Source organism: Canis lupus, chromosome 13 (assembly GCF_048164855.1).
Source record: "Canis lupus baileyi chromosome 13, mCanLup2.hap1, whole genome shotgun sequence".
NCBI lineage: Eukaryota > Metazoa > Chordata > Mammalia > Carnivora > Canidae > Canis > Canis lupus.
The window spans coordinates 1,925,193-1,952,881 of NC_132850.1; the positions used below are offsets into that span (position 1 = coordinate 1,925,193).

General features: G+C 52.8%; 2 protein-coding genes across 4 annotated transcripts; one reads left to right on the forward strand and one right to left on the reverse strand.

The window, feature by feature from the left end:
• Window positions 1-561: 561 nt before the first annotated feature.
• On the reverse strand, window positions 562-8,625 carry C13H1orf50 (chromosome 13 C1orf50 homolog). The gene is made up of 5 exons (XM_072771616.1): window positions 8,506-8,625; window positions 8,273-8,397; window positions 2,257-2,343; window positions 1,434-1,565; window positions 562-1,085 (listed from the first exon to the last, which is right to left on the reverse strand). The coding sequence occupies exons 1-5, from the start codon at window positions 8,582-8,584 to the stop codon at window positions 888-890; spliced, it is 621 nt and encodes a 206-aa protein (XP_072627717.1). The 5' UTR covers window positions 8,585-8,625; the 3' UTR covers window positions 562-887.
• A 286-nt stretch (window positions 8,626-8,911) lies between these two features.
• On the forward strand, window positions 8,912-26,614 carry P3H1 (prolyl 3-hydroxylase 1). Of its 3 annotated transcripts, XM_072771617.1 has the most exons (16): window positions 8,912-9,415; window positions 11,815-11,967; window positions 13,906-14,095; window positions 14,585-14,716; window positions 15,550-15,689; window positions 19,608-19,802; window positions 20,057-20,146; window positions 20,478-20,530; window positions 20,688-20,809; window positions 22,403-22,530; window positions 22,660-22,755; window positions 23,137-23,287; window positions 24,887-25,004; window positions 25,332-25,407; window positions 25,597-25,737; window positions 26,138-26,614. In XM_072771617.1, the coding sequence occupies exons 1-16, from the start codon at window positions 8,927-8,929 to the stop codon at window positions 26,291-26,293; spliced, it is 2,430 nt and encodes an 809-aa protein (XP_072627718.1). In that variant the 5' UTR covers window positions 8,912-8,926; the 3' UTR covers window positions 26,294-26,614. The 3 variants fall into 3 exon arrangements, with proteins under 3 accessions (XP_072627718.1, XP_072627721.1, XP_072627720.1); XM_072771620.1 differs by lacking the exon at window positions 19,608-19,802; XM_072771619.1 differs by lacking the exon at window positions 11,815-11,967.
• The last annotated feature ends 1,075 nt before the right edge of the window (window positions 26,615-27,689 follow it).

Genomic DNA, 27,689 nt, shown 5'->3' on the forward strand with positions numbered 1-27,689 from the left:
TGGAGCCTGCTTCTCCCTCTGTGTCTCTGCTTCTCTCTCTCTGCGTTTCTCAGGAGTAAATAAATAAAAATCTTAAAAATATATATATGTTTAAAAAAAAAGTAGAATTTAGTGATTTATCACTTACATACAACAGCCAGTGCTCATCGCAACAGGTGCGGTCCTTAATCCCCGTCACCCTTCTGGCCCATCTCCTACCCACCTCTCCTCCAGCGACCCTCAGTTTGTTCTCTACAGTTAAGGGCCCCTCTCACGGTTTGCCTCTTTTTAACCCACTATGTTCAACCTCAACCCAATCTCAAACATTGCCGGGTACAGTAAGATGAAAAACAGTCCTCTCTGGAAAATGCCTCATCAACCTTTACATGGAAAGAAACTCTTCTTTCCCTAATGATCTGACTTGTGGGAGAACAGATGGATATAAAGGAAAAGGAAAGTGGCCAATACTCTGAAAGTGACTGACTGGGTACCTGTGACCCAGAGAGGATCCCGAGACTGATATGATTCACTACCATCCTAACTAAAAGTAAGAACAGCAGCATTATATTCACACAACATCTCTTCTTTGTTTTTAAGACTTTATTTGAGAGAGAAAGATAGAGAGAGAGAGGAGAGAGGGGGAGGGATGGAGGGAGAGAGAGAGGAGGGGGAGGGAGAGAGAGAGGAAGGGAGAGGGGCAGGGAGAGAGAGGCAGGGAGAGAGAGAGAGACAGAGACAGAGAGAGAGAGTACGCACCAAAGGCAGACGCTTAACCCACTGAGACCCAAGGTCTCTTTTCAAGAAGTTCATGATTCACCCACAACACCTCAATTCTCAGGCCACCTCCCATCAAGGCAGAGAAAGAGACCAACAAAGAGGTGACAGGTCCTTGTCATGTGAGCTGTTTATCAGAGTCCACTCTCCTGAGTCAGTCCCTGGAAAGTGGGTTCAGTGCTTGGAGGCAGGGCCGCTGGCTGGCTTAGCAACTTGTCCACTATGTTGATTTTAGCATCATGCTTCTCAATGTCCTCATATGGAGTCCAAGACAAGTCATGTTGTAGCTTGTAGGCACCAAGGAAGTCATGTGGACAACTTGTACCCCATTCCTGGAGAAGGCAAAGGAGACAGTTCTCATTGGGGGAGAAGGTAAAGAAATTGGGCTTATTTCCTCACTTTACGCTACAAATTTCTTTTTTGGTTTTCCACTTCAGACCAGTCAGAATCATCTTCATTGCCTCACACATCAGACACCTCCCTTAACAGAGATAATGACTGTGAAATAATTTACGTGTATTTTTCATGTATATTTTTTTAAGAATCATGCCTGGGCTCACAACACCTCCAATTTTCTAGAGAACATTTACTAAACCCTTAGGCCTACATTTTCACACACATACAGCCAAGAATTTCTCAAAGACTAGAGTAGATTTTTGTGCAAAAATAAATGTTCTTACCTTTGGAGAAATAATAGAAAAATACTGTTGACCACTCTCCCGTTTATAAAGGTAGTAAATGTTGCCAGGTTTTTTTACTATATTACAAGCTACATGGTGCAAGTCAGCATCCCTGTGAGCATCTTCCAATACCTAAGAACCAGGGAGATGTGAAAAATTAAGTATCGGATGTAACAGGCACTCACATCCTGTGATTACCCCTCACTGGAAACTACTTAAAGCTTAGGAACTGCTTTCCCAGGATGCCTGGGTGGCTCCGCGATTGAGCAGGTCGTGATCCCGGGATCCGGGATGGAGTCCCACATCGGGCTCCCTAAAGGGAGCCTGCTTCTCCCTCTGCCTGTGTCTCTGCCTCTCTCTGTGTCTCTCATGAATAAATAAATAAAATCTTAAAAAAAAAAAAAAAAAAAAAGAACTGCTTTCCCATAGACTTAGAAGTAGGTTCCAGATGATTCTGAAGAGACCAAAGTTGGACTATGCTACTAAGCCGTACAAATGCCCTTCAAAGAATTATATTTCAAAATGTTGAACATCACTAGCTTTGAATTGCTTTTAAATTTCTTTCCTATTTTTCTGTACTAAGTACACTTCTTTCATAACTGAGAAACTATGTTCCCCTCAAAATGCCTTACTTCACTGAAATGGTCTCCCAGTGAAAAAGCTGATTTTACTCCTAACCTCTTGGGCCTCTTCTATTTCACTCAACACTTCTATATTTCTAGGAGGTTCTACTGAAGACAGGTAAGTTAAATGAGAAGCAAGATCAGTCAATCCTGTGAATAAAATGAAGAAAACGAATGCCTGCCTAAAAGCTGTTACTTACCTTCCTAGCTTGTTCTTGTAAATGTTGGATTTGCTCAGCTATGACCATCAGTTTGTTGGTGGCATTCGCTCGGATGAATTCGTCAGCCTAAAGGAGACAAAACCAAAGGGTGGGTGGAAAAAGGACAGACTTCTACGATGTTCTTCTCAGATCCCAGCGTGAGAAGTTATCTCAACCTCTTTGCTGATGCCTAAAATATTCTTGTCCTCACCATTCCCCCATGAGCTCCCACCCATCTCCCTCATTCCCCACCCAGCCCAAATAGCACTGCTTATGAGAAGCCTGACATGCCCCACACCACGGAGCTAAGTCCTCCTCCTTCTTTTCTACGTCCCAAGCCCTCTATCCTTTTCACTCTATATTCTAGTCACACTGAGCCTCTGCAGTCCCCAACATGCCCTGCTCTCACAGGCTACCAAATACACTGAATATGTGCTCTCCTTGATATGATGTGTTCTCCCCCTTACTCTTTGCCTGAGTAAACCCACTCATTCCTCCGGTCTCCATTTGTTTTCTGTTTAAATAGTTCTGAAATCAGGGACGCGTGGGTGGCTCAGTGGTTGAGCGTCTGCCTTCGGCTCAGGGCATGATCCCGGGATCCGGGATGGAGTCCCACATTGGGCTCCCTGCAGGAAACCTGCTTCTCCCTCTGCCTACGTCTCTGCCTGTCTCTGTGTATCTCTCATGAATAAATAAATAAATCTTTTAAGATAAATAAATAAATATTTTCTGAAATCGGGGAAGGGTCTTACAATAAAAATCCAAAGACATTTGTGATTTGGCTTTTATCACCTGTTATGTAGGAATCTAGCTATACACAGAAACTACCTATTAATCTGACCATTACTTTGTCTGAATTATTAACATCAAAAAGTTACATTTTAACTTATACTTGCATTCCTAATTGTTACCTTCAAATGTATTTTTAAAGACTAGGATGTAGACCTGAAACAAAGTTGTAATGTACACACAAGACTGCTTCTCATGCCCTAGGAAATGCAACTGAAGGCAACGGAAATTGCTTAATAAAATAAATCCAATAATTTTCAAAGCCAGAGACTGGTGTGACCAATATCATGTACTGGGAAGGATTATCACTCAGGCATCAGAAATCTGTCAAAGACTACTTGTTTACTTTCAGGAAAAGCCAATTAATGCCCAGTGATATACAACTAAGGAGAAGAAATGAGGATGTTAAATTTGAACTAAGAAATATTAAGAGAGGGGGATCCCTGGGTGGCTCAGCAGTTTAGCTCCTGCCTTTGGCCCAGGGTGTGGTCCTGGAGTCCCGGGATCAAGTCCCGCATCGGGCTCCCTGCATGGAGCCTGCTTCTCCCTCTGCCTGTGTCTCTGCCTCTGTGTATCTCATGAATAAATAAAATCTTAAAAAAAAAAAAAGAAATATTAAGAGAGTTTTCTGGTTAGTTAAGGAAGCGCAAGGTATAAGGCAGCATCACACAAGAACATCAACAACTGAGTAGACGGGGTCAATGATTTATCTGTTCCACAAACAGAGATTGAACAACCATGGTGTGTCAGACACCATGCCAGACCCCGGATGCACTGGCAAATATGAGAAAGAGGTCCCTACCTCTGCAAGATTACAGCTTAATACACATGCCTTTACAATATGAATCAAGTCAGATGCAATGAAATGCCGGGACACCTGCACCCCGATGTTTCTAGCAGCAATGTCCACAAGAGCCAAACTGTGGAAGGAGCCTCGGTGTCCATCGAAAGATGAATGGATACGGAAGATGTGGTTTATGTATACAATGGAATATTACTCAGCTATTAGAAATGACAAATACGCACCATTTGCTTCAATGTGGATGGAACTGGAGGGTATTATGCTGAGTGAATTCAGTCGGAGAAGGACAAACATTATATGTTCTCATTCATTTGGGGAATATAAATAATAGTGAAAGGGAATATAAGGGAAGGGAGAAGAAATGGGTAGGAAATATCAGAAAGGGAGACAGAACATAAAGACTCCTAACTCTGGGAAACGAACTAGGGGTGGTGGAAGGGGAGGAGGGCGGGGGGTGGGGGTTACTGGGTGACGGGCACTGAGGGGGGCACTTGACGGGATGAGCACTGGGTGTTATTCTGTATGTTGGTAAATTGAACACCAATAAAAAATAAATTTATTATTAAAAAAAAAAGACTTCTTGAGGTTTAGAGACGCCTGAGTGACTCAGTGGTTGAGTGTCTGCCTTTGGCTCAGGTCTTGATCCTGGGTTCCTGGGATCAGGTTCTACACAAGGCTCCCCAAGGGGAGCCTGCTTCTCCTTCTATGTCTCTGCCTCTCTCTGTCTTTCATGAATAAATAAAATCTTAAAAATAAAAATAAAAATAAAATGTTGGGCTTCCTTGGGGAAAAAAAAAAGAATATGAATCAAGTAACATATGTAATTCTTAATTTTCTAGCAGTTGAGTTAAAAGTAGAAATAAGTAAAGTTAATTCTAATGATATATTTTATTTAACCCAGTATGTCAAAAAACACCATCATTCGAACATATAATCACTATAAAACAAATTTTAATGAGATATTTTACATTTCATATTAAGTATAATTTTTACACTTACATACTATCAATTGGGATGCCAAATTTTGATTGGAAATACTCAATCTCTATTTGGACTTCATAAATTTACAGTTGAAAGAGCTGTACTTTGCTTGTTCCAAGTATACTTAAAACTGTTCGATGATTCAATCGATTAGCAGCTTTTAAAATATAAATTAGTTAAAATTAAATAAAATGTAAAATTCAGTTTCTCAGCTGCACTAACCATACATACATACATTCCAGGTGCTCAAGAACCATATGTGGCTAGAGGCTACTGTAATGTACAGCATAGCTCTGGTGAGTAATACAGACACCAACCAGAAAGACAATTAGAGCCAGTATTATATGGACTCAGAATAATGATGTGCTACCATGAAACAAATAACCATAATTAATGAGGTAGAAGCAGATCAAAGGTAAGAAGTGAGTGAAGTAACTGGTTTAATAACAGGGAGTGATGAGGACTGCAGGGATTGGAACACATGCGTAGCCTAGAGGCAAATTCAATGTAATAGTACGTCATTTGGATGGGGTGGGGTATGGCCTTCCACAGGCAAGGCCTTACAGAGGATGACAATTGACTTGGGTCTGAAAAAGGAAAGGGCCAGGGACCAGGTCATGCAAGGCCTTATGGCCCATAGCGAAAGTACTGCACTTTGTTCCAAAGACAATGAGGGACCTTGTGGCCAAGGAGTGAGTCGGTGGTTTCTAGAGCTAAGGCAGTTCTAGGTTAGAAAGTGGCCTCATTGTTAGTCTTTTTCTTAAGTTGGTAGCAGCAAATCTCTTCCTTGTAAACAAAAGAGACTAATTCAAACAGAAATGAGGAGAAGAGGATTTATAATGACTAAACACAAGCTCCAGCCCCAATCACGCTGAGGCCCTTCACATATATGATCTCATTTGGTTTTTATTACACCTTATGTAGTTGGAGATGGTAACTTCAGGCTCATGTTAGGAATTATACTCGGAGAGGTGAAGCCAACCTCTCCAAGGGTTCACAGCTAATAAACGGCATTTGAAGATCTGAACATAGATCAGTCTGATTCCAAATTTCACGCCTTAACACCAGACCTCTTGAGCTTTCTGTACACACATTAACACGGAAATGGCCGATAGGCACGCTGATAAGCAGTCGGTCCTGCTAGAAAATACATGTCAGGACACAGACAGTAAATACGCTTGATTCGATCTGTTTGTCTCTAGTGTTTTATGGCAGCTGCTCAATAGTGACAGACAATATTGGAGAAAAGGAGGGAGCACAATGATGCACCCTCTATATTTCACTAGATTATACAATGAAGGGCAAAAATGGTGTTCCATCTTTCTTTGTTTCAGGCTACCGTAGTAAAGATGACGGACACTCAGTAACCCATGAGAATGTTTGCCTAAGCTTTGGACCTGGTTGCCTCCCTCCCAATAAGTGATCCAGTTAAAGAGACATGATAGTCTCCTAATCCGTGAAAGTTATACTTTGCTCCCCACCTCTCTAGAAAAGAGAAGTCACAAAGTTTGAATCAAAGGCAACTTCCTAGGCATTCGAATACTTCTTAATTAAAAAAAAAAAAAAATTCCCAGCCAGGGAATGCCTGGCTGGCAGTCAGTTAAGCACCCAACTCTTGGTTTCAGCTCATGTTGTGATCTCAGGGTCATGAGGCTGAGACCTGCATCAGGCTCCATGCTCAATGTGGAGTCTGAGATTCTCTGTCTCCTTCTCCCTCTGGCCCTCCCACTTGTGCATGCTCACTCGTTCTCTAAAATAAATCTTAAGAAACAAAAAATCCTGAAATACGGAGATGTATGTGTGAGGGAATTTGAACACATTAATTATTAAATAATTTTGAGCAAAATACAGACCTTTGAATTTAGGCAAGGCCAAATGTGACAGTGCATACAGGGTGAAGGGATATTGGAAGCATTAAAGCAGTAGGGCCCTACAGCTACACAGTGAAGAGGGTTCTACAACTGGAAGTCTTGATAAATATAGATGGAATTCGGTTTTCATAGCTTTAGATCTACGAGCTTTCCTAGTTGAAACTCTGCATTTTACAGATAAAGAAGCTGAAGTCCAGGGGCACCTGGGTGGCTCAACTAAGTTAAGCGTGAGACTCGTAGATTTTGGCTCAGGTCATGACCTTGGGGTCCTGAGACTGAGCCCCAAAACAGCTTATTGCTCAGCAGAGAGTCTGCCTGAAGATTCTCTCCCTCTCCCTCTCCCCCTCCTCAAATACATAAATCTTTAAAAAGGAGCTGAAGTCCAAAGAAAAATAATTTGCTTCAAGTTAAATGTAAGTTAGTATGGAGAGTGGGTGAGGGTGGGAGGACTGGGTTGCTCAGTTGATTAAGTCAAAGATTCTTGATCTCAGTTCAAGTCTTGATCTCACGGTGGGGAGTTCAAGCTCCACCGGGCACCACAGTGGGTGTGGAGCCTACTTTAAAAAAAAAAAAAAAAGTCAGCCCGGGTGGCTCAGTGGTTTAGCGCGGCCTTCGGCCCGGGGCATGATCCTGAAGACCCAGGATCGAGTCCCGCATCGGGCTCCCTGCATGGAGCCTGCTTCTCCCTCTGCCTGTGTCTCTGCCTCTCTCTCTCTCTCTCTGTGTCTCTCTCATGAATAAATAAATAAAATCTTAAAAAAAAAAAAAGTCAAAAGTGGGATTAACATGCATGTGTCCAAACTTCCAGTGTTTTTTCTGTTATTTCGTATCTCCTTTTTTTACTTTTAGCAATGAATATCTAAGCGCTGGCCTTGGGAATGTTGTGTCCAGTGAATAACAACACAGAACAAAATTTAAGAGCCCTTGTCCTTCTAGATGTTTAGTTCTCAAAGTGTTCGGGTCACAGATAAAGATCTCAGAGGAAGCAGTTTAAAGTAAGTGAACTACGCATCCCTGCAAAACCTGCAACGATAGCGCGATCCACAGAACTTCCATAGGAACTTCTCTTCATGCCTCAAATGGGAAGAGTAACTTCTGTCCTGCCTACCTTGTGGGGCTGTCCTGGGGCCCAAATGAAATACTGAATATCCAAAGTGCTGTGCAGAACTTTCCACCAGATTATAGGCACTCATGCTGCAGCTGAAGGAGCCTTCGGTCTCAGAAGATCAGAGTTGGGGTCAGGCCACCAACTCCAAACGACAACCAGCTTCCCCGTGTTGTAAAATAGAGACAAAACCGGCGGTCCGGGCGGCTCGGGTCATGATCCCAGGGTCCTGGGATGGAAACCAGCACTGGGCTCCCTGCTTAGCGCGGGCGGGGGGGGGGGCGGTCTGCTTGTCCCTCTGCATGTGCCTCTGCCTCTCTCTGTGTCTCATGAATAGACAAATAAAATCTTTTAAGAATAAATAAATAAATTAATTAATGAATAAACAAGTGCGACCCCAGGCTGTGAGGTCCCCGTCGTAGGACGCAGGCCAAAGGCGGCCGAGCCGGCTGCGCGGCCGCACCTCACCTTCTGCACCTGCTGTGCGAGCGCCACGAGGTCTAGGGGGTCCCCCGCCCGGCGGGTGTGGTAGGGGCTCAGCAGGGCCAGGCCGCCGGGGCTCGAGCTGCGCTCCACCAGGGCCGCCGCCGCACCTGCGCAGGAACACAGCCCGTGAGCACCGCCCTCGGCGTCCCGCGCAGCCCCGGGGACGAGCGGCTCCGCGAGGGCTTCTCTCCCGGCCTGCCTCCCGCACTGCCTACCTCCCCGCCCCGTGGCCGGCCGGACCCCTCCGTTGGCCGGGGCCTCCTCAGCCGGGCCCAGCTCGGCAGCGCTCGCCATCACACCCGAGACCTCCCCGCACCCTCGCGCCGCCCGGCGGAAGAGCCTGCGCACAGAGGCCCGTGGGCGGGGCTTCCGCCTTCCCCGGCCATTGGACAACACCGCGGGAAGCCCCGCCCAGAGGCGGGGCCACGGCTGGGGCACGGCGGTCCAGCCCTGCCGGGAGTCAGAAAGGCGGTGCCAGCTCCCTGGGCATGCGCGGCGGGGCCTGGGGGCGGGGCTTCTCCGGCCGGGGGCGGGGCCGGGGGCGGGGCCGGGGGCGGGGCCGGGGGCGGGGCTCCCGGGCTGGGGCTGCGGCCTCGGTGGCTGCAGGCTGGCGGTCCCGTTAGGTCGGAGGAGGCAATGGCTGCGCGCGCCTCCGGGCTGCTGACCGCGCTGCTGGCCGCCGCCGCCGCCGCCGCCGCCGCCGCCGCCGCCGCCGCCTCCCGGGCCGAGGGGGAGTCCGAGGCGGGATGGGACGTGGCGCCGCCCGATCTGCTCTTCGCGGAGGGGACCGCGGCCTACGCGCGCGGGGACTGGGCGGGGGTGGTGCTGAGCATGGAGCGCGCGCTGCGCTCGCGGGCCGCCCTGCGCGCCCTCCGCCTGCGCTGCCGCACCCGCTGCGCCGCCGAGCTGCCCTGGGAGCTGGACCCCGCCCCGCCCCCCAGCCCGTCGCCGGCCTCGGGCGCCGCCGCCCTGCGCGACCTGCGCTTCTTCGGGGCCCTGCTGCACCGCGCCGCCTGCCTGCGCCGCTGCCTCGGGCCGCCGGCCGCCCACGCGCTCAGCGAGGAGCTGGAGCTGGAGTTCCGCAAGCGGAGCCCCTACAACTACCTGCAGGTCGCCTACTTCAAGGTGCAGCCCTGCGCGGGCCCGGGCCGGGGAGCCTCCCGGGCGTGGTGCCGACGACCCGGGCGAGCTGGGCGGGGGGGAGGGGCGGTGCCCTGGGAAGTGCCCTCCGGGAGCGGGAGCGAGGGGAGCCTCCAGGCCGGGGAGAGCAGGGACCCCGCCGGCACACCCGCTGCGCCGGGTTCGCCTAGGCCGACGGCACCCCCAGAGGTCCGGCCTGGGGTGGAGGCGCGGACCAAGCAAAACTTGGCTTCGTGTTCCCCGGGAGGCCTCCTGGAGACAAGTAAAAGCGGTAGCTCGTGTCTCTCGTCCCGATTTCTTTGTAAGTGTCCGAGGGAAAAGCTAGAACCTTTCTGCAAGACCCGCCTTCCGGTTCGTCGTGGAGCGATGCTTGTCCTGCCGCTCGCTCAGGACGTGAGGTTGCCACGTCGCCAGCAGGGGTGTCTCGCCCCTCCCTGCGGCGGGACCCTCTGGCTGTTGTCAGGTTCTCAAAGAAAATGAGTCCTTTTAGGAATTCCAGAGTGGCTTAAGTCCAAGTATATACATGGATTGGGAGTGCCCCTGGCTTGCGTGATGGTGGTGGTGGCGGCGGCGGTGGCGGTGCGCAGCATATACTTTCAGGCACTATTCTAGGTACTTTGTCTTTATTGATTTATTTCCCCAGATCCTGTCACTGTCTTGGCAGGTAAGTGCTACTATTAGCTCCATTTTATTAGAGGAAAAGGAAGAAGCAGGAGGAGCTGTGTTGCAAATCTTTTACATCCTTGGTTTAACAGACGGTCGGTTCCACCTAAAGAGAGACTTAGAGGCCGTGGGGGCCGTGGACTCCCACCTCTCCACAAGCACTTTGCTCACACAGTTCTGTGCCAGGCCGCCTGGTTTCTCAGAAAAGTCCTGTACTTGAAACAAAATAAGTGGGTCATGTCTTTGGTCATGTCACTTGACAGCACGTTCTCAAATTCTTTGACGTTTCCTGAATACCTGGAATACATTGCAGTTCTTATATGGGTCATTAAAATACTTGACTTTGTATTGTTTTGTTCTGTATCGCTTCCCTATAGAAAGAGCTGTTAAAAGAGTGTGTACATAGGGCTATGAGAGCACCAAGGAGGGAGAATGTAGCTTTGTCTCAGAGAGACCAGGGAGTCTGAAAGAAGAGGTGACAATTGAAGTTGGTCCTAACTATCACTCTAGGAGAAGAAGGATGGCCATTCCAGATAGAGTGAGGGCAGGCTGGAGGGAGAGCTCTGCAGGCTTCCAGAGCCAGTGTCAGAATCCGGTTTTAGTATGCTAATTATGAAATGTGGAATAAGCCTTGGGAGGAGAAAGTGGTGGTAGAGCTAGCCACTGGGAGAGGAGTTGGCTGTCCACGCAAGAAAAGGAAGTTAGGTGCCTGGGTGCTTGGGGAATTAAGAGGGACTGGGGGCAGAGAGAGAAGATGAGAGAATAGGGAAATGCAGGAGCAATGCAGAAAGATAAAGGCGAGAGAATAAATCCATAGAGAGGGACAGACTTGTGAGAATTTCTAATTGTACAGCTTACAAAACAGCTACAGAGATGGGGATTATTGACTTTGGGTCACCTAGCTATTTGAGGGTCAGAGCCAGGGCTGACTCCTCGTTTAGCATGCATTTACTAGTACTGATGAAAAAAGGAAAAACATTAGATCATCAGTGATTTATTTTGGCTTCTACGTAAGAACCTGTGTAGCACCGATATCCTAGAGTCCTCTGCTATGGGCTTTCTTGCGGCCTGTGGCACATTTTTTTCTCCTCAGATTTCAGCATAACCACTTGTTTTAACCTCATGAGCCCTGGGCTTTGGGTCAGAAGATGCCATAACCAGATTTTGTAAAAGACCTTAGGATTTTTTCCATCACCCATCTTTTCGTTGAATGTGTCAAAAACCCTAGATTACACTTTATGCAAGAAACAAGTATCTTCTAGGGAAATCCTCAGGCACAGTGTAATCATTAACTGCTCTTTCTCCCGTACTACTAAATTCTTGAAGCCTTAGAGTTTTTTTCAGCTCAGTTGCTGCTTCTGAATCTTGAGAATATATTATCTGAGCAGTCATTCTTCCATAGCAGTCCTCCTACAGTATGGCCTTTGTTTAAAAATAGAATGTTTACACTGTCGAAGGCTTGCCTCCTAGGATTTGGGGACCGGCTCAGCCTGATTTGGGAAATGGCTGACATTCTGCCCAAAGTGCCATGTGCCTCTAAGTTTTGGTATGTAATTAATTCCTGCAATGGATGTGTTTTCTGGGGCTGGCAAGGTCTGGAGCATACTATTGAGTGGAAGGCTCAGGAAAGCTGGGATTTCCTGTTTACTGTGGACTGAGCATTTGGACACAAACCTTCAGGGTTTGGAGATGAGGATTATGTCTTTGTACCTTATTCTTAGATCAACAAGTTGGAGAAAGCTGTAGCAGCAGCACACACCTTCTTCGTGGGCAATCCTGAACACATGGAGATGCAGCAAAACCTAGACTATTACCAAACCATGTCTGGAGTGAAGGAGGCTGACTTTAAGGATCTGGAGGCCAAGCCTCATATGGTGAAAAAAACTTTGTCGTCCACCCCCCCCCAACTCTCTCTTTTTATTAAAGTAATATTTACTAGGCTTGTTTTCTGATTACAGAAATAGTAGATGTTCATTGTAAAACACTATAGAAAAATGCAGAGAAGTATAAAAGAGAAAATAATCATCTATAATACTATCACGTTAAGAAAACCGTTAAGTTCGTATTTTGGCCTTTTTTTTAATATATATTTTTAAAATGTATTTGTTAATGAGAGACCCAGAGAGAGGCAGAGACACAGGCAGAGAGAGAAGCAGGCTCCATGCAGGGAGCCCGACGTGGGACTCGATCCCAGAACCGCGGGATCATGCTATGGGCTGAAGGCAGACACTCAACCGCTGAGCCACCCATGCATCCCTATTTTGGCCTGTTTTTAAAAAGTCTTCTGTATCTTAACTTCCCACCCCTAATTTGGTGTCATATATGTACTTTTCATCATCCTTTTTGAACTAACACCATATCATGAGCCTTCTCTCATGGCTTCAGATTTTCTTCAAAAATACCATTTTTAATGGCTGTGTGATAGTCCATTTTATGCATAATTGTATTGATTTACTGTGTAGGTTTTTGCCCTCACTACAGTAAGTGGTACAGTGTGTTCCTCGATGTTTTTATTCTGTTCGTTTATTTTATTATTTTTTAAGATTTTATTTATTTGTTCATGATAGACACAGAGAGAGAGGCAGAGACACAGGCAGGGGGAGAAGCAGGTTCCTCGCAGGGAGCCTGTTACGGGATTCGATGCCCAGACCCTGGGATCACACCCTGGGCCGAAGGCAGATGCTCAACTGCTGAGCCACCCTGGCAGGCCACTTAATTCTGTTCATTTAGCAGAAGTCAGTGTTCCATGAGAGATACTATCTGTGATATAGCATTTTATAAAGAGCTTATATTCTCTTAACTTTTAATAGTTTAGAAATAGAAATATTAGAAACAATATCAGAATTACTTTATTTTTTTTTAAGATTTTGTTTATTTTTTTTGACAGAGAGAGAATGAAGACAGCACAAGCAGGGGGAGAAGCAGAGGCAGGCTCCCCACTGAGCAAGAAACCAAATCCCAGGACCCTGGGATCATGACCTGAGCCGAAGGCAGATGCTTAACTGACTGAGCCACCCAGACACCCCTGAAAATGACTCCCTTAAAAGTAAATTGTGGGGGAGCCTGGGTGGCTTAGTCTGATAAGCATCTGCCTTCATCTCAGGTCGTGATCCTGGGGTCCTGGGATCCAGCTGGTATCCAGCTCCCTGCTCAGCAGAGAACCTGCTTCTCCCTTTCACTCTGCCTGCTGCTCCCACTCCCCCTGCTGGTGCTCCTTCTCTTCGTGTCAAATAAATAAATAAAATATTTTTAAAATAAAAAAATAAAAGCGAATTGTATGAGGGCACCTGGATGGCTCAGTTGGTTAAGTGCCAGACTCCTGATCTCAGCTCAGGTCTTGATCTCAGGGTTGTGAGTTCAGGCTGCTTTGGGGCTCCATGCTGGGTGTGGAGTCTAGGTTAAAAAAAAAAAAAAGTAGATTGTGTATGTCTAGTACATCATACAATCGCACAGTTTCTTTTAGTGATTCTGTGACAAACGGAAGTGGTTACCATTCCTGAGAATGGAGGCTGTGTCCCACAGAGAGCAAAACCCATTCTTTAATTTCGAGCACTACCATCCCTATAGAAAGTGCGAGAGAATTGGGATGAACTGCCATGTATCTTTTATCTAGATTGAGCTAAATGCTTTTGAGTTTCCAGAGAAAACTGTGAAGACCGTTTGCAGAAGGCCTTCACTAGGTAGCAGCCACACTTTTCCATCGCTGACCTGAAGCAGGCCGTGAGGGTGCAGGTGCACATGGCAGGGGTGCCCCCGCCCCAGGGCCCAGGGCTGTGTTCGGCCCCCAGCTGAGTCCCCCTTCCTCCCAGTAGCACGAGTTCCGGCTGGGAGTGCGGCTCTACTCGGAGGAGCAGCCGCACGAAGCCGTGGCCCACCTGGAGGCGGCGCTGCGAGAGTACGTGGTGGCCGACACCGAGTGCCGCGCCCTGTGCGAAGGGCCCTACGACTACGATGGCTACAACTACCTGGAGTACAACGCCGACCTCTTCCAGGCCATCGCAGGTTTGAGGCCCGGCCCGGCCCTGCCCTGCCTGCCATCCCCTGCCCTCCCCTCCCCTGCCCTGCTCTGTCCTGCCCTCCCCTGCCCTCCCTTCCCTCCCCTGCCTTCCCTCCCCTGCCCTTCCCTGCCTCCCCTGCCCTCCCTGCCCTCTCCTGCCCTCCCCTGCCTTCCCTTCCCCTTCCCTCCCCTGCCTCCCCTCCCCTGCGCTGCCCTCCCCTGCTGTCCCCTGCCCTCCCCTGCCCTGCCCTGCTCTGCCCTGCCGCCCTCCCCTGCCCTCTCCTGCCCTGCCCTGCCCTCCCCTACCGGCGTGGTCTCCCAGGACCTTGTGCAGACAAGACCCGCTGGGTGTCTTCAGCCTCAAACCGAAATTTGATTTTGTAGATCTGGGAATTGGACTGAGAATTCCTTCCACTTGAATTTCCTCCTCTTCACCAGAATTCAAATCCTGAAACTCCACCTGATGGTCATTCCCCGTCTTTGGTTCCTTTCAGATCATTACATCCAGGTCCTCAGCTGTAAGCAGAACTGCGTCACGGAGCTTGCATCCCACCCAAGTCGAGAGAAGCCCTTTGAAGACTTCCTCCCATCACATTATAACTACCTGCAGTTTGCCTACTATAACAGTAAGGCCGCCTTTCTTCCTTCTCTGCTGCTTTTCAGGAGGAAGCCATGAGCAGGATAGGCAGGGATGACGGCCACTGAGCACGTCAACATGTGTGGCTTCTCACTGTGACTTGTGACCCTAGTGACAGCCACTGGCCCCAGAAGGCGATGCCAGCAGCCAAAAAGCTGGTGGGGGGAGACCTAGGATCTCTCATCCCTTCTGTAACATTTATGATCTGATTCTGCATCAGAGTTCAGTCAGTGCAAAGGCAAGGGTGTGCTACCGTTGAAACCAGTTCCCGGGACCCTTTCCGGCCCCTCTCCCCGGGTTAGCACTGGTGCTCTGGGCAGGGGGCTGCCCGTATCCAAGAACCAAGAGTCAGCAGGTCCCCGCTGAGTTCCTGCTGTGTGCTAAGCATCACCGCATAGTCAGGAGTGTGGGGTGTTTATTGTTGGAGACCACACGTGTGAGCAAAGAGGCCATCTGCTATTGTACCATCTCCACCTTCTGAAAATCAGTAGGAAGAAGGAGGTAGGAGGATGGGGCTGTCCTGGAACCGGTCTCATAGGAGGCCAGCGTTTCACTGACCGATGAAATCGTAAAGATGTGGGAGTTCAGTAGCAGGCAGGCCTGCGGACGCTGAGCCCCTTATCAGTTCTGCACTCTGTGTTTGTGTAACCTCTGCTCTTCTCATCCTTCGAGAACTTGTCGCTCAGATCGAGCAGCTGTGGTAGGTAGCAGGGCCACCTTGTGCCATCACTGCCTGGGGCTATGCTGAGACACCTGACTGGTGGTTCCCGGGGCCCAGGATTGGACCCTCGCTTCTCAGCCATTGCTTTTTCTGCTTTGCAGTTGGGAATTACACACAGGCTATCGAATGTGCCAAGACCTATCTCCTCTTCTTCCCCAACGACGAGGTGATGAACCAGAATCTGGCCTACTATACGGCCATGGTTGGAGAAGAACCAGCCAGATTCATCAGCCCCCGTGAGGTGAGAGACTTGCATTCATTCAGGCAGCTGCCAGCAGAGCCCAGATCGGAGGGCAGAAGAGCAGGGGGCGGGGGGCAGTCTGGCACTGCTTGGGCCGGGGCAGAGGGCCCTGGGCTGGGTGCAAGTGCACCGATGCACCTATCACTCAAGAACCAGGGAGCAGGGACGCCTGGGTGGCTCACTGGTTAAGCATCTGCCTTTCAGCTCAGGGAGTGATCCCAGGGTCCTGGGATCGAGTCCCCCATCGGGCTCCCTGTGGGGAGCCTGCTTCTCCCTCTGCCTGTGTCTCTGCCTCTCTCTGTGTCTCTCATGGATAAATAAATAAAATCTTGGGGAAAAGATTGGAGAAAAGAGAACTGCAATGCAGGCACCCCTTTCCCCTTTCTTGGCACTTCTGCTTTGAGATTTGATATCATTTGGGCAAGATCTATCACTTTTAACTTCGCGAAATTCTTTTTTTCACTCTCCTGTGCTCTGGCCTCCGTTTCCTCCTTGTCCCTTCTTCTTGCCACTGTCCCTGCTCTTCCTCCCTCGGCATCATTCCCAGCTCACTCCCCCGGAGACACAATGGCCAGACGCACTGGCATGTTAACACTGGTTATTTCTGTGTAGTGGGATATGGGTGGTTTTTCTTATCTTGCCTACTTATATTTTCTGAATTCCCTTCAGTGGAATCACAGATTATTTTTTGTAATTAAAAAACATGTAAAGTTCTCTGTATTTAACTTAGTGAAATGTGATACTACCTGAACCTCGATCTTTGTACATACGCCTTGCACAGACCCTGGACCCTCTCCTTCTTGAGCCCAGAACGGTGAGTCAGATTTGGAGTCACTGGTCTGGGCTCAAGCCCTGGCTCCTGTGTGATCTTGCGCGTGTCGCGTGGGATCTCGGGCACACCACCCTGCCTCTCTGAGTCTCGGCTTCTCCCTCTGTGGAGTGGGATTATGGTTCTGACTCTTTAACACAAGATGAGCATGAGGGGCAAATGGCCTACCGAGGAGAAGTGTACTTTGTATACCAACAGGTGTGGCACAAGTGTGTCCTACGAGTTGTGTGGATAGGCAGCATCGGGGGGGGCCTTGCCGATGGCACACAAGTACCAGGGGCTGGTTTTCTCACTTCTAACCTCAGCCACCTCCTGAAACGGGGTGGCCGGTCACCGCAGCAGTGATCCCTGATTTCAGAGCAGTGAGAGGAAGGTGAGCCTCAGTCACCCATGCCCTGGCTGCTCTCAAACCCCACCTACCTTCTATGTAAGAATGTAACTTTGAACTCGTTTTCCGTTTTGTCGGAGGAAAAAAATAGTGAATAGTTATGATTGCACTAGAGGCAACTCATTTGTTTATGCAGCAAATATGTGAGACAAATGTAGGGGTGCAAAAGCAGCCTACACCCACGCTGCTGATGGGACCGTAAACTGGACCAATCATTTAACCAGCAATTGTACCACCGGAGATTTGCCACACGGCAGTGTTGCACAAGCATGCAAAGGTAAGCGTGCACGGGTACGCATCAGAACACTGCTGCTAAAAGCAACCAACCAAACCAAGCTAAATGCCATCTGCTTGGGAACTGGCTCAGTGATTGGCGGTACATCCATTCAGCTGTATATGAGACAACTGTTCTATTGCGTGAGTAGGTTACTCTGCACCACTGTGAAGCTGTCTCCATGATACTGTTTTATGTAAAGAAAAAAACCACCTAGAACTAGAATTAAATTCTATCCTATGTTTTTTTTTTTAAGATTTTTTTTTTATTTGAGAGAGAGAAAGCATGAGCGGGAGGGAGGGGCCCGCTCCCCGCTGAGCAGGGAACCCGATGCAGGGCTCGATCCCAGGACCCTGGGATCATGACCTGAACTGAAGGCAGATGCTTAACTGACTGAGCCACCCAAGCACCCCTATGTTTTTTAAAATACATATATATTTTTTAAGTTGTAAACTTTTTGGACAGATTGGTAGGAAACTGCTCCTCAGCTTACCCCTGAGGCGTGGTCCTACAGGCCAGGGGTAGGGAGGGAGACCTGTTTCTCTTCGTGTCTGTCAGTACTCTGGACCTCTTTTAGATATACACGTATTACCTTCGTGTCTTTTGGAATGCCATCTAAAGCACACCTTAGGGCACTGACGACACAGAAAGGTATATAATCTAAAACTTATAGAATACTGTAGTACATCTAAGAGTGGACAGGTGTGCAAGCTGTAGAAGTAAGCGACTGCCTGGCAAGTCGTGGAACGCTTTGCAAGAGGAAGTGCTGTTGGCATTTGGCTTTAAAAGCCTTCGGTAGGTGAATGAGGCAAGGAAGGGCCTTTCAGATGGAGGACAGCATGTGCAAACAATCTGGACAGTTGTCCCATGTACATGGAAGATGACACAGGTGATGAGGCCTGGGAGGGTCAGGTTTTGAAGAGTCCTGAGCGCCCTGCGAGCACCTTGGCCTCTGTCCCAAAAGGCAGACAGAGGGCGGCGCTTGAAGGGTTTTAAGCAGTAAGTAGCCCGACCAGGTGTAATGGTGCAAGGCTCAGAATGGGAAGGAGCTCGAAGCAGGAGACCAGTGCAGAGGGGAGCTGCTGGGTGGAGGAGGAGAACTGGCTGGTAGAGTGGGCGGTGGGGGGGGGGGGTGTCACGCTTCCCTCTGTGTTTAATTAGACACAAGTCTCCAGCTGGGGAGACGCGAGCCTCGTGCTGCCCACCTAGCTTGGGAGCACACAGGTGGAGCAGGGTGCTTTCCTCACAGGTCACCCTGCCTGTGCGCCAGCCCCAGGTGGCTATGTCCCCTGGGAGAGGGAAGTGGAGGATGAGTCAGTAGCCGACTTCCCCTTGTGGTTGTTGGGGGCTTACCGCTGAGCACAGCGAGCAACCCTTCAACTGTGTGGGGTCTGCAGAGTCTTCCCATAGCTTTTATTTCATTCGATTCTCCTAACACCCTGCTGAGGTGGGGCTGCAACCTGCCCTGAGGGAGAAAACCCAGGTTCTTCTTCCCAGCCCTGGAACCCTGCGTCTTTAGTAGAAACAATCCTGTGTAGACCAGTCACCTTGTAGTTGTCTCGTTGTCCTCTTTGGCCACTAGATGGTGACAGTCTGCATCTGAGCTGGTACTTCCTCATGTCTCTTTGTCTTTATGATCCTATTAGTGAGTGTGGGGCAGAGAGGGAAAATAAACCACCAGAACTCTCCTTCGGGGAGAAAGCAGCTGGCACCTGTTGAGCCCTGACCCAGGCCACGAGCTGCGCTATGCGGTTCACCCCCTCATCTCTCTTGACCCCCACAGCGGCCGTGGCAGGGGGCGCTGCTCTCCCACTTGAGAGAAGAGAACCTTCGGGCTCCTGGAGGCGGGCTGGCTTGCGCAGCGGCCTGTGGCTCACAGGGGCCACCGGCCGGCGCTGGCGCAGTTCCCAGCCCGAGCTCATCCTCCATGAATCAGTGCGGCCGTAGGCGTTTATTCCTCACAGCCCCAGGGCTGGGGGGGGGGGGGGGGCGGGGGGCGGGGGTTAACGAGAAAAGGCGCCTAGCGTGGTGTCTAGCACTTGGTGAATCACTTAAACACCTCAGGAGGAAATCTCCTTCTCCCTGTTGCGTAAATATGCTAGGTGATGTAGGACTCACTTTCCTTACTGCTTTCACCCTTTATTTCAACTGACGATGTCTTCTTTTTCTTTTCTCTCCTCCTCCTGCTGCTTGGAGACTAGCAGGGCACCTAGGGAGAGATGTGACCCCAGCAGGTACTTAGTGTCCCAGCCCTGGGGACCGAGGGAAGGGCCAGACGGCCCGCCCCAGCTCCCCAGGAGGGACCCATCCAGGCTCTATGGGGTCTCAGGGGAGGTGGGGTGCGGGGGGGGCTAACAAGAAAGCACGTGGGCTTTGGGATTGGGAAGACCTGGGGTGGAGTGTCAGTCCCTGCTCCCTTTCTGATAGTGTCACCTTAAACACGTCGCATATCCCGTCTGCACCTTGGTGTCCTCATCTGTACAACGAGGAGCACGGTGTCAACCTCAGCGGTGGTTGGAAACACCTGGGTCACCCAACACCTGGGTCTCCTGCCTCCCCGTTGAACGCCTGCGGAAGTCAGGAGGGAACTCTCCTCTTTTGAGGAATATTTCCACATCTTCTGTATGGAGATGCTTTCCTGTCTTGGAGATTAATGGGGGAGGCGTGGGGTGTGGGGGTGCGGTACCACCCTCCGGGGTATTGTGTTGGTGTCAGGCCAGAGCCACCCTTGGGCACGGGGGTGAGCCTTCTGTCCCAGACTGGACAGCAGATGCAGTAGTGGCGGGAACAACAGTGTAGAGCGTGGAGTTGTGGTCCCCCCACCCCCCGAGTTCACAGGGCTGAATTCCAGGGCATTCCTTGCGCTGTTTCCCCAGAGCGCCCAGGAGTACCGACAGCGCAGCCTGCTGGAGAAAGAGCTGCTCTTCTTCGCCTACGATGTTTTCGGAATTCCCTTTGTGGATCCGGTGAGCCTGGGTGCAGGAGGGGGGTTCTGGGGTGCAGGAGAGGGGGCCAGTTAGCTGCATGACTCTGGAGGAGAAAAGTTGTTAGGGGTTGAGCCAGACATGGGATCTGTGAAACCCGCAGATAAGAGACAGAGGAAGACAAAGGGGGATTCTGGGCAGCCGGAGGTGACTCCGGGGTTCTGAGCTCTGTCTTTACCTCCTGCAAGGAGGCAGCTGATAAGGCAGTTAAAGAATCCCTCTAGCTGCTCCCCAGGCCCTAGTCTATGCGGGAGACCTGGAAGATGAAGGAGGGCATCCTGCAGCATTCAGTGTTCTCCCCATCTGCTTTTAGGATTCATGGACTCCAGAAGAGGTGATTCCCAAAAGATTGCAAGAGAAACAAAAGTGAGGACCCTGAAGAAACTGCATGGCTGGAGCGGCCTGATGATGCACTTGAGGCTTCCTGAGCCCAGGCAGATGTTCACTCCGGGAAGGGCTGGGAAGCTGGGGTGGGAGCCAGGGTGGCCCCGGAATACAGGCCTCAGAGCGGCTGTGCTCACAGGTCCGAACGGGAAACAGCCGTCCGCATCTCCCAGGAGATTGGAAACCTTATGAAGGAGATTGAGACGCTGGTGGAGGAGAAGACCAAGGAGTCGCTGGATGTGAGCCGGCTGACACGGGAAGGTGAGGGGCCAGAGCCCTGGCATGCGCGGCTGTCATGGAGGCAGCGAGGCTGGCACGCTGCACCCTGGCTGGCCCGTCCCCAGCCCCAGGGCCAGGCTTAGGCTCGCCTGGCGCCCTTCCTCACTCACCAGGACGTGCACCCAGAGGAGGCACAGGCTTGGCCTTTGCTTAAGAAGTAGGACTTCGGTGCCACAGCAGCACTAGTTGAGCCCAGTGCAGTCGGCGTGGCTTGCACAAAACTCATCCTGAAAGAAAAAAAACAAAAAACAAAAAAAAAACTCATCCTGACTCCACTCCCAGCATGCATCCTGCTGCCGAACCTCCGGATCTGAGGTCTCTTCCCCTTGCCCACCTCCTCCAAGCTGCTCTGAGACTGCTTTTCCTCGCCTCTCTCCCCAAGCCTCCCCTCTCCCCTGTGGCCCCGTGCCCCGCCTATGCCCCCACTGCACCTGCTGTCTACACTCCTGTCCATCCTTGATCTGGGCTTCCTGACCCCTGTGGTGGCTAGACCGGCCTTCCAAACACTGAGACCCTGACCCTTTAACCACGGGGTGTGCTCTTCCCCTGCTTATACCTTCTGTTCACCTGCCCCGGGCTGCTCCTGTTCTTTGGGCCTGTCTGCACTCATGCCTGTCCTGTCCCTCCTCCCGATACCGGCCCATCATCATCTCCCAGTCCTGGGGATCCCCTCCCTCTTTCCTTTGAATTTCCACGGCACCAGCTGTCTTGGTGCTTGCACAAGGTCTACCCGTTTGCATCGTTGTTGGGAGAGCAGGTGTGAGACCCTCGCCTCTCTAGCGAGCGGCCTGGCACCACTGCGGCCTCTGCCAATAGCTGGCATTGACCTGAGTCTCCAGTAGGTCCCCAGCAGCGGGGGACATGGCGAGAGATAGAAGACAAGGCTGGCCTGGGCTCTGCTGTTGCTTAAGTGAACAGTGGCTAATTTCACAAGATTAGGACACGAGAAGAATTTGTCCTGCATTCCTTGGTTTTCAGGCAGCTTTCACTCTGTTGTTTCTCTTGGTTCTTCTGCCTGGGAGGTGGGTGCACAGACTGAGGTCCTCGTTTTAAATAAATGCTGCCGGTGGCTGGTGCAATGGCAGCTGAGATTCTGAGCCTTTCCTCTGTGCCAGGCATCGTGCTAAGCTTTTAACTCGCCTTCCTGTTCTTCACATCAAACAAGCACCAATCTCAGGATGTAGATGCTGTTTTACAGACCAGGAAATGAAAGCTCAGGGAGGTTAAGGAACTTGCTGAGGTCCCATAACTAATATGTGGAGGATTCAGGAGTCAAACCCACCTCTTGGCGGTTCTGGAGCTCATGGCTTAACAGTGTGTCGGTGGTATTTCCTCCAACAATTGGCGAAGGCCCAAGAGCCAACAACTATTGGGGAGGGGGCGAGGACAAGGGCTTGGCTCTCCTGTCTTGTCAGCCCCACATGTTCTCCTCTGGGCCCTGCCACCTTTGGAAGTGACTAAATAGGAGGCTTCTCTGGGGACCCGGAAACAACTGGAATTTCCATTTCCATCCAACAGAGAGGGTCTGGACAGAAGTGCCACCGGCTTCAGCCCAGTCTTATCATTGCTTTGCAGGTGGCCCCCTGCTCTACGAAGGCATCAACCTCACCATGAACTCCAGAGTGCTGAACGGTTCCCAGAGGGTGGTGATGGACGGCGTGATCTCCCCCGAGGAGTGCCGAGAGCTGCAGAGACTGACCAATGTAAGGGAAAGCCGGGCCGGCACCTGCTCACCCAGGGCACCTGCTCACCCAGGGCACCTGCTCGCCCAGGGCCTCCCCGCGGACCCTCCGCTGCCCTGGCTGAGCCCGCCTGTGTTCTGGGCCTTGCAGGCAGCAGCGACCTCGGGGGACGGCTACCGGGGGCAGACCTCCCCACACACCCCCAGTGAGAAGTTCTACGGTGTCACGGTCTTTAAAGCCCTCAAGGTAGAGTCTGGACTCCGCGTCCTCGGGCGTGGGGAACTGGGGAAGCTCAGGCCTGGGGGACGTGAGGACACCTGCCTGTCATGTCCAACTGCCACAGAGGGTGGTTGTGTAGAGGGAGTGGATTTGGGAGGCCTGGCTAGTGACCCAGGCGTGACCCAGGCGTGACCCGCAAGACAGGACCAGTGTCCCGCGTGGGGCCGCGTGGGGCCGCGTGGGGAGGGCGCTTCCTGAAGCGGGGGCTGCGGCACCGTTCGCAGGGACGGGGGGAAGGCAGGCTGGGGGTGACTGGGGGGCCGGGGAGCCGGCGGCGGCCTGGCGCCTCAGTGGGTCCTTGGGCGCACAGCCGGGCGTTCAGGGCTGCTGACTGTGGTCTCCCGGCAGCTGGGACAGGAAGGCAGGGTTCCGCTGCAGAGCGCGCACCTGTACTACAACGTCACCGAGAAGGTGCGGCGCGTCATGGAGTCCTACTTCCGCCTGGACACGCCCCTCTACTTCTCCTACTCCCACCTGGTGTGCCGCACCGCCATCGAAGGTGGGCCCCCTGCACCCCTGCCCCGGCCACTGGGCACACGCGGTGTCCGGGGGCGCTGGCGCCGACTGCCTGGAAGGGGATGGGGCAGGGCCCTTTGGGTCGAAACCAGCACAAAAGGTGGCGACCCCATGTGATCAGTGCAGCGGAAGAAGGTGTCGGCGGTCTACCAGGCAGTCCAGGGGACTTCCAGGAGGAGGTGATGGCGGTTGTGCAGGATGAACAGGACGGGTGGTGAGATAGTGTCAGGCCTGAGAGAACAGCCCTTGCAAAAAAGTGCAGGCGTTGGGCAGCCTGGTCATGGAGACTGAGAAAGTGGCCATTTCTGGGGGGTGCGGTTGGCGTGGCGGCCGTGGGACAAGGCTCGGGAAGGCTTCCAGAAGCCCGATTGTGGAGAGCCGCCTTCAGGAGTCTGTTGTCATCCTGCAGGCTGTGGGTCCTCAGTGATGCTCTGGGGCATAGAGGCCTGTAGGTCGGTTAGGAGCTACGTTGCAAGTTCTCTGTCGTTAAACACCAAATCCGTGGGAGATTGAGTTCTACAAGCCAGAGCAGATTCCAGGTCGTTCCTCGTCCACTTTCTTTGTCTTGCATTCCCGTTTGCGGTCCTGAGGAACAATGAGGTATGGCCAGTGCCCCAAGGTCACACGTGGCCCAAGCCAGATGTGTCATGCCATCGCCTGCAGAGGCCCCTGGCACTCTTGTGCCACTGGGTGGTAGGGAGTAGAGGCTTTTCCTCTCCCCCAGGTTTGCAGTCCTATCAGATCTGGACACACCCACAGGACTGTGTCAGATACACAACCGTATGCGTCACGGCGTCTCAAAGCGGAGGACAGGCAAGGGGGGGAGCCAGGAAGGGTCACCAGACACAAGGGACTTGGTGAGACCTTTGTGTTTTACAAGACTTATTTTGCTGCTTTGTGGTGAGAGATTTGGAGAGCACGGATCAGAGCAGAGGGCGGGAAGCTGGTCAGCAGGGACCCGAGTGGGCAAGGACGAGGCCCAGACCTGGCCAGTGGTGGTGGGAGCAGAGAGGAGAGAGCCTATAGGGAGGTATAGGAGGTGGAGGGACGGGGCCTGGCGACTGGGCAGCCGGGGACCTGACGGAGCCACCAGCCTGCTCAGGGGGTGCCTGGGGTTTGTGCTGGGGGCCGTGGTTCCTGTCGTGAATGTGTTTGCCTGGCACTTGCAGTTCGCACTGTCTGTCCCCTCCCATGGCCTTCCTCCTGCGTGGCTTCTCCCCTGCGGGGCCCTGCTGAAGCCAGCTGCTTACCTTTGCTCCTGTCTGCTCCCCTCCGTGCCATCCTCACCTGGTCTCACTGTACCCCACATCTTGCCTCCTCCCGACTCCTCGTTTTCACCTCCCTGGGGATCCCTGTTCTGGAAATTCTAGCCGGAAAACCGGGGTCATGCGCTCAGCCCAGAACCTGCCCTTGCTTAGGGCCTCATGGCCCTGCTCGCTGCACCCGCTTGCCAGAGACCCCCTAGTTCATTGGCCATCCCCATAGACCCAGATGCATTTTAGGAGCCCCCCCCCCATGCCAATAGGACAGCTGCAGGGTTTCCTGGGGTGCCCCACACTAACGTGTGTTACCTCGGCCCCAGAGGCACAGGCTGAGAGGAAGGACAGTAGCCACCCAGTCCACGTGGACAACTGCATCCTGAATGCCGAGGCCCTGGTGTGCATCAAGGAGCCCCCCGCCTACACCTTCCGGGACTACAGGTGCCAGCTGGCCCTCTGAGGCCCCCGGGACCCTGCACCTTGCCCTGTCCCCTATACACATGCACACAGGCGTGGGACCAGCTGTCCCCAGAATCCAGTCCCTTATCCCCACACCCTCTGGCCTCACAGTCGGGCAGAAAGGGAGTCGTTGCCGTGTGGCGTGATGAGGAGGACGTGGCCCCTCTGGAGGGAGGGTGGAGGGGTGGGAGGCCCCCCTGCAGCTGCTGGCTGAGAGCGCCTGGAGGTGCAAGCACAGAGCTGTGGGCTGGCGGGGGCGCGGGACGACGAGGAGGAGGCCCACGGTGACACGCTGTCTGTTGTCCCCAGTGCCATTCTCTATCTAAACGGGGACTTCGATGGAGGAACGTTCTATTTCACTGAACTAGACGCCAAGACCGTGACGGTGAGTGTGCCCTCGTGCCTGTCCCTGGGAGACGGGAACCCTCACAGCGCAGTGGCCCCCCTCCTCGAACCCAGGGGGCTTTGAGACGTGTCGCTCACGCCTCTGACCGGCCACCTTTTCTCCCCAGACCCTAATGACCCCGTGTAACGGTCTGTGTGCTGTGTACCCCCCACGTTGTGTCTCCTCCAGGCAGAAGTGCAGCCCCAGTGTGGCAGGGCCGTGGGGTTCTCTTCAGGCACCGAAAACCCGCACGGAGTGAAGGCTGTCACCAGAGGGCAGCGCTGTGCCATCGCCCTGTGGTTCACTTTGGACGCGCGGCACAGTGAGCGGGTGAGAGCCCTTGGTGGCGCTGTGACCTGCTCCGGGAGGGGCCCCCCTCCGCTGCTGCCTTCCCAGTCTCATTGCCCGGTAGCGGCCTGGACATAAGGAACACCAGGCCCGGATCCACAGGGACTCCTCCCCCAGCATGCTGTCCCCGTGGTCACCTGGCCTTGTCCGCCCTGGCCCTTCCTCGTTAATTGTAAACGGGGCTCCAGGCTGCGGTGCCAAGACGAGGAACGGTCCTGGTGCTCGGTTGCCTGGTTGGGCAGCACGTCAGCTGTCTGCCCAGAGATAAGACCTGCCGGGGAGCAGATGGGCTTGGGGGCCGTGGGGGAAGAACCTCTCGTTCTCCAGGAGGTGGCACCTGGTCCAGAGGCTTCTCTGAATAGGCAGGGGTGTGTCCTTGCAGGACCGGGTGCAGGCCGATGACCTGGTGAGGATGCTCTTCAGCCCCGAAGAGGTGGACCTCTCCCAGGAGCAGCCCCAGGACACCCAGGAGGGGCCCCCCCAGCCTGTTGAGGAGTCGCTCTCTGGCAGTGAGGTGGGGCGCAAGGATGAGCTCTGACAGTGCCCAGCTCAGGATGGGTGAGCAGACCCACCTCGGGAACTGTGTCCCACCCTGGCCAGCGCCCGCGGGGCTGCGGAGCGGGGAAACTGATGTCTGCCGCCCAACCAACGGGAGGGACCCTGGTGGCGGCCATCCGCACGGTGCTGCTGCTCTCGGAGTGGACATGGCAGGACGGCCCTCCCTCCCCGGGCCTGGCTGAGGGCTCGGCACGCAGGCCCAGAGACACCGTGGGGGGCTGCGCGGGCAGCCGTGCCACAGCAACACGGTATTTAAGTGTCGGTGTAGACAACCAAAGAATAAATGATTTGTGGTTTTTTACTTGGGAGTTGGCTCAGAGGGTAGAATCAGCCCCCTGTTGCCCCCCTCAGCTGGTGGAGGGTGCTCCAGGCAGGAGGCCTGGCGAGGTCACAGGCTCAGCCGCTGCCCCTGCAGCCTCAGGCCCGACCCTGAACCCCTCAGACTTGTCATCCATAGAATGGGGATCCCAGATCCTCACCCTGCCCACCTCCTGGGCGGTCGTGTGGCTCGGACTCAGCATCGGATGTGACAGCACTTTGTAAAGGGGATTACGGGATTGCGATGAATCCCTCTCTGGCAGCCCCCGGCCGGTCAGCAGTGCGCTGGCATGTTGGCCCGTGTCAGCCACACACGTCCTGCTCTGCTTGCCTGGCCTCAGAGCCCCTGGTCCCCAGGGTAACGCACACCCCTCGGACACAGAAGGAGCACAAGTGAGGATCCTGCCCCTCGGGCCACAGCGCGTCTCCCCTCCTGCCTCCTGGGCTTGAGGTGCTGTGGGTGCTGAGTTTGGGAACCTGCACTCTGAGTCCCCCTTCGCTCAGTCAACCCGCAGTAGTTGAGCAGCAGCTCAGCGCCTGGTGCTGGGAATAACATGCTGGCAGACAAAACAAGTCCCTGCCGCCCCAGAGCTGCTGTGTTAGTAGGAGAGGTAGGCACACACACGTGCTCACGCGTGTGTGTGGCCCTGCGAAGTTGACAAGGAAGCAAGTCGGGCCCTGGGGAGGTGGGAGCGGCGGGGAGGCTGGCCCAGGGTGGGCGGAGGAGGACAGCCAGTGTGCTCGGGGCCCGGTGGCCTCGTCGGTCGCTGTGGGCACGGGGGCTGTGCCTCAGTGGGGCAGGTGCGGAGCAGTGACTGCCTCGGTGAAGGGTGTGTGTGGGGAAGGGGCTTTGGGGCAAGATGAGGTGAAGAGAGAGTCCCAGGAGCCTGAGAGGCTTCCAGGCAGAAGTGTCAACCAGAGCCTTGGGGGTATGGATGGGGTGTGGATATGGGGTGTGGATATGGATCGGGAGTTCAGGGAGGGGAGGAGGCGGAGCCATCACTTTGGGAGTTGTCACCGGCCCCTGGATGGTGTTTGAAGCCTGGAGACTGGGGTCA